Source organism: Fukomys damarensis, unplaced genomic scaffold (assembly GCF_012274545.1).
Source record: "Fukomys damarensis isolate Sample0158 unplaced genomic scaffold, DMR_v1.0_HiC HiC_scaffold_27, whole genome shotgun sequence".
Taxonomy (NCBI): Eukaryota; Metazoa; Chordata; class Mammalia; order Rodentia; family Bathyergidae; genus Fukomys; species Fukomys damarensis.
Window position 1 is genome coordinate 247,422 of NW_022900939.1, and position 10,383 is coordinate 257,804.

Consider the following 10,383-nt stretch of genomic DNA (forward strand, 5'->3'; position numbering starts at 1 on the left):
TTCATCTTCAGCAGGCGCTCCACGGCCACCTGCGGGACAGCAAGGCCACGGTGGGCTCGAGGACGGCCGGAGGGGGCCGGCCGAGCCCACGGGGACCACTCACCAGGATGGCGCCGTACACCTTGTGCCCGTCAGCCTTGACCTGCGCGTTGGACACCGAGTAGTCATCCAGCACGGCCTGCAGGTTGGTCCAGTAGGTGGAGAGGTGCGGGTACAGGACGCGCTCCACGGCCTACATGGGAGAGAGCACCGACCCCATGCTCTGCTTGCTCCCCTCGCTGTGGAAGACCCGCTTTGTTAACTGAGCCAAGTTATTTAGGCTAGCTCATACTTGTGATTCTCCTGCCACCTCCGTAGCTGAGCTTACGAATGCACCACCATGTCTGTTTTTTTGTTGTGTTTTGTGTTTTAAGCAGTGCTGGGCGATCATCCACACATGCAAGGCAGTACACTATCCCTGAGCTACGCTTGCAGCCCTACAACTTTTAAGATTGGAGACAGCGGGGTATGGTGGTAGACACCTGTAATACTAGCCAGCACTCAGAAGATTGAGGCAGGAGGGTCACCAAGAGTTTGAGGCCGCCAGCCTGAACTACATGGACTCTTGTCTCAGGAAAAGAGAAGTGAGTGGTTACCGTTATGTAAAATGATATTACTGATTATAGCAATAAAATAAGAGCATTACAATTAAACAATATGGTTATCTTGAATATATGATATAATTTCCTTTAAAACCTCAAAAGAATTTACACTGTTAAGAAAAATGGCTGGATCAGTAACACAAAAATCAACTGTATTTCTTTATCAATAGTAAACTAGGCCAGGGATTTAAGTTCAGTGGTTCCGCCGCCTGCCTCACAGGCAAAAAGTCCTGTACCAAAAAAAAAAAAAAAGTACAAAGATGTCATTACAGCAGCATCAAAGGGTAGCAAGCATCTAGGAATAAATCAGTAAAAGGAGGCAGGGGTATCCCTCCGTGGTACAGCACTTGCTCAGCACCAGGGAATCTCTGAGACTGAACCTTAGCACCACAAACAAAATTAATAAACTATATTAGGTGCTCAGGAGAATTATGAAAGCATCCTAAAAGACTGGGAAGCCTAAAAAAACATATGACACGTTCATGTTCACAAAGACTTTCATGAAAACTTTTTTCAAAACGGAGTAAAAAAATTCCAATAAAAATGTCAGCAGCCAGGGCATTTAGCTCAGTGGTTCCACTGCCTGCCTTGCAAGCACAAGGACCCGAGTTCGAACACCCTGGTACCAAAAAAAAACAAAAACAAAAAAAAAAGTGAAAAATAGTTACTTTAAGGAGCTGGGCGTGGTGGCGCACACCTGTAATCCATCCCAGCACTCGGGAGGCTGAAGCAGGAGGATCACTGTGAGTTCGAGACCAGCCTGGGCTACACAGTGAGTTCCAGAGCAGTCTGAACTACACAGTGAGACCCTGTATCACAAAATTTAAAAAAAAAAAAAAAAAGCAGCAGTAGCCAGGCGTGGTGGTGCACCCCTGTAATCCCAGCACTTGGGAGGCTGAGGCAGGAGGAGGCAGGAGGATCACTTGTGAGTTTGAGACTAGCCTGGGCTACACTGAGTTCCAGGTCAGTCTCAACTTCGTCTCAAAAAAAAAAAAAAAAAAAAAAAAAAAAAAAACAAAAAAAAAAAAAAAAAAAAAAACCGTAACAAAAGAACTGCTATAGTATGCAAGTGTAGTTCAACAGAAAACCCCACTGATTTACCTGTCATGCTAACAAAAGTAACGGGTATATGTAATTATTTGGCAATATCTATAGCTATGAAAAAGCTATGTGGCAAAAATGTAATGGCTAAATATCACAAGTTGTAAAGCCAGGTGTGGTGGCACACGTCTGTAATCCCAGTACTCAGGAGGCTGAGGCAGGAGGATTGCTGTGAGTTCACGACCAGCCTGGGCTACATAGTGAGTTCCAGGTCAGACTCAACTACATAGTGAGACTCTGTCTCAAAAAAAACAAAAAAAAAAAAGAAAGAAAGAAAAGGAAAAAAAATCACAGGATGTGAGGTTAGTTTATGGGGTGGGGGGGCACAGCATCTACCATTCAGGACTTCTGGAGGGATAAAACATCCACATAGAAAATCAAGGTACATGGGCCAGGAATTTAGCTCAGTGGCACTGTGTGCCTACCTTAAAAGTGCAAGGTCCTCAGTCTGGGCTACATAGTGAGTTCCAGGTCAGTCTCAACTACATAGTGAGACCCTGTCTCAAAAAAACAAAACCAAAAAAAAAAAGTGCAAGGTCCTGAGTTTGTTCCTTGGTACCAAAAAAAGAAAATCAAGGTACAGTGCAACCCCAAAATTAACGGGTTTACATGCCTGCAACACCCTTGATTGTGAAAAACCATGAATTTCTGAAGATACAATCAGAAAAATGCCTGTTTTTCTGGTTTTAAACCTAAATATGCTATGTCTCCCACAGCTGTGTAATATTTTTGTCTTTTGAGGCAGGGTCTTAACTAGGCTGGCCTTGAACCTGTGGCAGTCCTGCTGGCAGCCTCCCAATGCTGGGAACACAAACGTGCCACCATGCCTGGCTTGTAATTTAATTTAATAAAATATTGTCAATAAAGCCTTACAAAGTAGAGAACATTTTAGAGGCATCTTAGGGATCTTAAGACTAAGAAGAACACAAGTGAGAACATCCAAGATAGTTACACAAAGTATAGCACCCTGTTACAGTGTGAGAGTGCTGGTGCATCTGCTGGAGATGAATTACAGGACAGCAGCAAATCAGCAGCAAGAACTTAATAATGCTCTCAAATTAGATACCTGCATACCTCTCACAAAAATAACTGCAGACAATATTTGCAGTTTCCATAAAATTGCTAGGATTCAGCCAGGCATGGTGGCACACGCCTGTAATCCCAGCACTCGGGAGGCTGAGGCAGGAGGATCACTATGAGTTCAAGACCAGCCTGGGCTACATAATGAGTTCCAGGTCAGTCTCAACTACATAGTGAGACCCGGTCTCAAAAAAACAAAAGGAAACAAAAATTGCTAGGATTCAGTGAACAATTCAGTTCTAAGGAAAAATCTGAGAATAACTTAAGATTGCAAACTCTGAATCGGGACAACATGGGGGGAAGATATACTGTATATCACACTAAGCCTGGCCCAAGGCAAGAACTCCATGCTGGGCAGCAGTAAATATATTCCACATTAATGGTAAAGGACACCGTTAGCACTCTTGTTTTTAGTTTTTTGAAACAGGGTCTTACTATAAGGCCTTGAACTTATAGTGTAGCCCAAGCTGGCCTCAAACTCAGCGATCCTCTTGCCTCAGCCTCATGAGTGCTAGGATCACAGGTGTGTGCCACCACACCCAGCTTCCCTGAAGCGTTTGTCCAGCACAGCTGGAAAGGCCAGGGTCCTCACCTTCCAGCCAAGTGCATGCAGCCCCACCACAGCGCCATAGTGAGAGCAAAGAGGCCGCACGGGGTCTGCCAACACCTTCTGCAGGGACAGCAGGATCTGCTGGTAGAGGCCACTGACAAGGTCCCCATGAGTCCTGTGGGAGCCACACTCAGTCAGGGCAGGAAGGAGGAGGTGACACTGCTGCTCCAACTCAGGACACAGCACCAAGAGACACTGCATAGCACATGGAGTGAGTGGCAAGGCTGCAGGGATGACAAGCCTGGGACCCACACCTTAGACAATGCCTTGGCACATCTGTAATCCAGCAAGGTGGCTCTAAGGAGGGTCCCAGGCCTCTCAGTATCTACACCCGGCCTCCCTACCCTGATGCCCTGGCCATAGCAGCCCCCAAGCCCGTTGCTACCAGAAGATGTGGCTGAGAAGGAGAGCAGCCCCATCCCGCAGGGTCCAGTGATCATTGAGGGGGTTGATGGAGGCAGCCAGGGGCTCCAGGACGCAGTAGAGGACACTGCCTACCAAGGAGCGGACGTAGGGCCCCAGGCAGAGGTGCGGGTTCCGAACCAGGCTCCGGGCCACCTGTAGCAGCCGGTGCAGCTGCTCGAGGTCATGGCTTACAGATTTCACCTGTGAGCAGAAGGGTGGCTGAAGGATGGGAGGGAGCCTGGTGCTGGATAGCACCTTTGTGAGCCCTGTAGGCTGCTGGGCCATCTTCCTGCCGTTGCTCACTTACCCCACTGACCACGTAGACAAAGTAAGGCAGCAGAGCTGCAATCTTGGAGTTCGTCTGCAGGTCCTGGAGAGCAACCTGCGAGGAAGGGCTCAGGATGCACTGGAACCACAGCCTCAAGTATAAACTCCCATTGTTCTGGAACTCAGGTCAGCATCACATTCATATGCTGTGCAGGAATTACACCCTGATCCACCAATTCTGCTTCTAGCACATAACTTACAGAAACCCAATCACACATACAACTACAAAGTGAACATAACCTAAATATCCAATGTATTTTAAACTGAGGAAAGTAAATCATAAACCAGGCACAGTGGTATACATTTGTAATCCCAGCACTCTGGGAGGCTGAGGCAGGAAGTTCACAAATTCAAGCCCAGCCTAGGCAACTTAGCAACCTCGTAGTACCCTGGTCTCAAAAACAAAAAATAGGCCCGGGGATTTAGCTCAGTGGTTCTGCTGCCTGTCTCACAAGTGCAAGGACCCAAGTTCGATCCCCGGTACCAAAAAAAAAAAGAAAAATAGCTGGGGATCTACACCAATGTGTATGCCCCAAATTAAATCCCTATATCCTCTCCCCATAAAGCAAGTTCTGAAAACCAGGTGTTTACACACAGATATACACTGAAAGAACCAGAGCTCAATGCAAAAGAACAGAAGGCCTTCTGATCGTTTTTGTTTTTGTGTTTTTTTGTACCGGGGATCTAGCTAAATCCCCAGCCCTGCTCTGAATCTTTTTATATCCTATGTCCTTTTCTAGTAGGCATACACTGATACTACCTTTCAAGGCAAAGAAAAAATATTAAAGTAGAAGCATTTTAGCTCTGAATCTGCAGCTGGGACTCCCTGCGCCTCTGGATGAAGGTCGTAGCCATGAAGGCAGAAGCCAGGAAGGCGCTTGGCCCTTGGTCCATAGCCAGCCATGGCACTGTGCCTCCAGAGCACGAGTCAAGTGTTCTGTTTTTCTCTCAGAGCTGGGGCTCAAAGCCATAGCTCTGGGGCCAGCGGTCCACCTCCAAGCTGCATCTCCACCAGAAGCCAGGCTTTGCAGGCAGGAAGGGGTGGCAGCAGTGTTCCTGATTTTGCAAGGGAAATAACAGCCAACTGCTGGACACATGAAGACACAGAGGAAACTGAGCTGTCCTACAGAAGGCCCTGGCTTGGACCCAGCCCTGCAGAGCAAACCATCCCATCCTGTAGGGTGAGCGAGGCCAGTGGGAAAGTAGAGGACAGACTACACCTAGAGCCCAGAGGTGGACGCAGTGGCCACGACAGGCTGATGGACTTAGAGCTGCAGAACGTACCTGGCCGGGCACCCAACCTGGCCCTGCTTCCTCTGGTCCTTTCCTGCCCAGCCCTAGAACGTGAAGGCTGCGTTGTGGATGGCCCCTGGGCCCAGATCAGCACACACACCAGGGAAGTGTGTAGAAAGAAGCTGTGGATGGTGACACCTGAGCCCCCACTCTGCTGGAGCACAAGGGGTCAGGGCTGGCAACCGGGCCAGCTTGGAGCCACAAGCCCACTCTAAGAAGAGCTTCTCCCCTCAACAGCCAGTTGGGAGAGGACCAGAATGTGGCAACTAAAAGGACTGTGTGAAGATCTAAAGGTTTGAAGATGGGTATGGCAGGGCACAAATAATTACAGCGCTTGGCAGGCTGAGGCAGGAGGAATGCAAATTTCAGGCCAGCCTGGACTACACAGCAAGACCTGTCTCAAAAGAATATAGTATCAGCATGGTGGCACATACCTACAATTGCAGCACTCGGAAGGCTAAGACAGGAGGATCATTTGCCTCAAATGATCCTCAAGTGGCAAGTGTGAGGCCAGCCTGAGCTATGTAGTGAGTTTAAGACCAGCTTGAATTACATAGCAAGATACTCAATAAATAATAGAAACAAAGTCAATCTGGACCCCCAGACTCACCTTCATCAGCTGTGGGTCGTCCCCAAGCACAGCTCGAGTCACCTGCTGATAGTACTTGAGTAGATCATCAGTCAGTGAAGACACTGCACTGGGCACTGCAGTAGGAGGGGCAGGAAGTGGGAGCCCTTCCCCACCTCCCAGCCCAGTCCCCAAACCTGCACCACACAGACGTGCAGGAGCCATTCCAGCAAGGCAGGAGAGCAGAGGTATAGCCATGAACCCACTGCCATCCACCCTCCCCACCAGCTCTGTCCACCACCTCGCAGGACACCCAGGACTGAGCCACAGCCCAGACTTGTGTTCTGGCCTCCAGCACACGGCATGACTGCTGACCACCAGGCTCCCTTCCCCATCCCTTACCTGAGCCTTGGGGTGCCAGGTTGCCTTTACCATCCAGATAGGAGACATGAACTAGAACCAGGCAGAACTGGTATCAGCCTGGGGTTCTGCCCCTCTAAATCTTGCCCAGGCCCCAGCCAGCCCCATACTGCCACATTCATGACCCAGGAGCCACCTCTGACGGCCGTCTCTGCGCAGCCTTTGGGGATGTTGGTGGCCAGAGCCAGCTCCACCAGGTTCACCTCTCGGTCCTCGGGGAAGTAGAGCTCACCCTCCCTGGTGGGGCGCAAAGGCAGGGCCTCCTGGGACCCGTAGCCACACACGGCCTGAGGAAAGCAACAGAGCAACCTGAACCCAGGGTGTGCGGCAGGGCCATCACAGGTTTCACATGGAGAAATGTGGCTGGGGTGAGGAGACCTGGCCCTGCTCACCCAACTGCTAAGCTACCTGCCCTGCTACCCAGTGTGCAAACACCAAGCTCTTGGTCACAGCTGGGTCCCCCTCAGGTTCCTCCCTCAACCAAGAGGCCCACAATTCCTCCTGGGTCACTTGAAGAAGCTAGCTCAGGCACTTGGAAGGTCCAGGTCAAGTCCACCTCTTCCAAGAAACATTTCCTGGGCCAGGAAATTGGCTCAGTGGTGCCTGCCTGGTAAGTGCAAGGTCCTGAGATCAGTCCTGGGGAAAAGAAAAGAAACCATTCCTGACCCCAGCCAGCACAGCCCCTCACTTCTCTAGCAGGAGCTCATGTTCCTGTGTTCCCAGCTGGCACCTAACCTGAGGCTGCTGCTGCTGCTGTGCGCGGCCGCCTGCCCCACTCCCACCAACCCCACAGTGCACCCACTCACCTCCACACTGCTCCAGCGAAGGGCCCTGTTGAAGTCCTCCACAGTCAGCCTCCTCCGCTTGGTGTGCTTCATGAACTGAGAGCTGTTCTGGGGGTGGAGGCAGAGTCAGGGGTGGGGACCCCTAAGCCAGGGGTCAAGATGTCGAGGAGGCCTGGCAGCAGCACGGAGCTAAACCCCAGCCTGTGCCTCCACTACAGCAGGAGGTGATACCTGTCTTGCCAGCCAGCAAGCCTGTCACAGAAGCACAGCATAGGGCCCCACACAGCCTGTGCCTTGCCAGGTGTGGTCTCAATATGGGCATCAAGAGAGAGGAAGTGTGTAAGGTGGGACCAGGTGCTCACCTGAGTGGCCTCTCGGAGCCGGTAGCACACGTCCTCGGCCAGCAGTGCTGCCACCTCATCGCTCAGCTCCAAGCCTGTACTCTCAGCCATGAGTCGCACTGACTCCCGCGGGATCTCAACAAACCGCCGCTCTTCCCGCTCTGACATGGCCCTGCTGGAGCTGGAGGAAACGGCACAGCTGCCCACTGTACCTGGGAGGCTGAGACAGCAGAGCAACACCCTAGCATCCAGTGCTGCTCTTGCACTGCAGCTCCTGAGCAGGGAGCTCAGGGTTCCCCAGTGAGGCTCAGGGAAGGACTGGGCCAGCCAAAGAGCAGATAATGGGGAAGCAGAGAAGGTGGCCAGCCTCTGCGGGCGCAGCATGGGGAGTTCTGCTACAAAGCTGGCCCAGACCTTCGAGTCCTGAGCCTTGGCGTGCGAGGCTATGAAAGAGGGCCATGACCCAAGGATGGTCAGAGATGCTAACTGCAGAAGCCAGGGGCTAGGGCTCTGGACCCTGTGTGTAGTCGTGTAGTCCCAAGAGGCAGAGGCAGAAGGATCACAAGTTCTAGGCCAGTGTGGGCAACTTACCAAGACCTTGCCTCAAAAAAAAAGAACATTAAAAAGGGCTGTGGAGGGCCGGGGATTTAGCTAGTGGCACCACACCTGCCTTGCAAGCCCAAGTCCCTGTGATCGATCCCTGGTACTGCAATCAATCAATCAATCAATCAATAATAAAAGGGCGGTGGAGCCAGGGACATAGCTCAGTGGTACAGTGCCTTCCTGGCAAGCACAAGGTCCTGAGTTTAATCCCTGCTATCAAAACAAATAAACAAAATGGAAAAAATGGGCTGTGGAGGTAGCAATTGCCTAGCATATGTTCAGGTCTTGAGTTCAAGTCCTAGTACCACAAAAACACAAAAGAACAGAAACACTATATGACCTCTTCCTTCTAATTCTTACTATAACTACCAACTAAATTTTCATTAAAAAAAATTTTTTTTATGGTACTGAGGGAACACAGGGCCTTGGCACTGAGTTACATACCCAGCCATTTTTTGTATTTTAAATCTTTTTTTTTTTTTTTGTTTTGAGTTTTTTGGTACATTCTAGGTATACAATACAGTTACATAAATCTTTTTTTTTTTTTGTATTGAGTTTATTGGTACATTCTAGGTATACAATACAGTTACATTCTTTACTGGGATCTTGTACCTTTACATGAAAGGTTTTGGTTCTCACTTTTTCCCCTTGTCCCTGCCCTCCCTTTACCCCCTCCCCACCTCCCCATTTTGTATTTTAAATCTGAGACAGGCTCTACCTAAGTAGCCTGGGCTCACAGTGGCAATCCTTCTGTCTCAGTCTCCCAGAGATGGCAGGGATGGGGCACCATGTCTGGCTGAAAAGCTGCTTTTCTCCTGACAGACTCACTAAAAAAATCTTCAATACTGCTGGGGATTTGGCTCAGTGGTTCTGCCGCTTGCCTCGCAAGCACAGGGTTCCAAGTTCGATACCCAGTACCAAAAAAAAAAAAAATGGGGGGGGCAGGGATTTAGCTCAGTGGTTCCGGTGCCTGCCTCACAAGTACCAAACACAAAAAAAAAAAAAAAAAATGGGGGGGGCAGGGATTTAGCTCAGTGGTTCCGGTGCCTGCCTCACAAGTGCCTCACAAGTGCAGTTCGATCCCTACCAAAAAAAATCTTCAATACTTCCCCACTGCTTATGTTTAACTTGTTTTGTTTTTTGGTACCGCAGATCAAACTTGGGACCTTGTGCTTTTGAGGCAGGCAAGGGAACCACTACGCTAAACCTGTGGCCCTTCCTCACTGCTTATGAAAGCAGAGTCCAAACTCCTTGACTTGGCACTCCACATTTGGTCTCAATCCCTACAGACCTGCCAGGTATCTTCCCACCCCTCACTGTGCTAAGGCAAGCCCAGTCCCTAGGAGCCCTTCGCCATCTGGAGCTGTCTGCCCTCCCAGTTTGGTGGCAAGGCCTGAATGGTGAGCCGGTTCCTTTCATAGGCCCTGGCAGGGTAGGAGTCCAAGCGGCTGAGGCCTGGAAGGAGGACAGGATCCGTGGCCAAAGCGACCCTGGCTTAGGGTGGCCCTCCTCTTCCGGGGTCACCGCTCTGGTCTCCAGATCCACTGGGCGAAGTCCCTGGGACACACACCCAGGCCCCACGGACTAAGGCAACACCATCATCTCCCCTTCCTCGCTGCACAGCTACCTTACTGCCTCCCAAAACAGCCTTTCAGGACCTTTGTGCATCCTGCTTCCACTGGGCTTGGCCCTCTCTCCCGCCGTTCACTGCAGTCTGTCTGGTGCACTCCTACTCACGCCTTTGTATCTGAGGTCAAATGTCACTTGCCCAGGAAGCCTTCCCAGGTCGCCCCAGTGGCCCCGCATTCGGCCTTCCAAACGGCTGCGCAAGTGTGCAGTCCCCGTGTGACTGGGACACACCGGCCACTCCGCCGCGACCAGCGTCCGCGCTCACCTGCGTGTCCCGCGCGCCCCGTCCGGGTCAGCGCATCCAAGCGACACTCGTTGCGAGGAGAGGAGCGGAGAACGAGCGGGTCAGATCGCGGCCCGGAGCAACCCGCTGACCCGGAGCAGGGGTAGGAGGTCAAGGGTGGGAGGTCAGGGGTCACGACCTGGGCCACGTGGTCACCAGGGGCGGCCGGGCCAGTCCACAAAGGCTCCGAGCGAAGCGAGGGATCCCACCTGGAGCGTAGGAGAAGGGTACACCTGGAGCGACTGCACCTACCGGAACCCGGATACGACCAGACCTCCGGGCACCCAGCCCGCCGTG

General features: G+C 51.2%; 1 protein-coding gene across 1 annotated transcript; it reads right to left on the reverse strand.

Moving 5' to 3' along the window:
• Positions 1 to 2: 2 nt before the first annotated feature.
• Taf6l (TATA-box binding protein associated factor 6 like) lies at positions 3 to 10,132 on the reverse strand (the record flags this gene model as incomplete). The annotated part of the gene is made up of 11 exons (XM_033756571.1): positions 10,069 to 10,132; positions 7,593 to 7,752; positions 7,252 to 7,338; positions 6,582 to 6,732; positions 6,428 to 6,478; positions 6,068 to 6,162; positions 4,145 to 4,219; positions 3,818 to 4,038; positions 3,415 to 3,547; positions 104 to 232; positions 3 to 29 (listed from the first exon to the last, which is right to left on the reverse strand). Coding segments are annotated over exons 2-11 (1,116 nt in total), but the record flags the coding sequence as incomplete, so codon positions are not given.
• Positions 10,133 to 10,383: the final 251 nt, after the last annotated feature.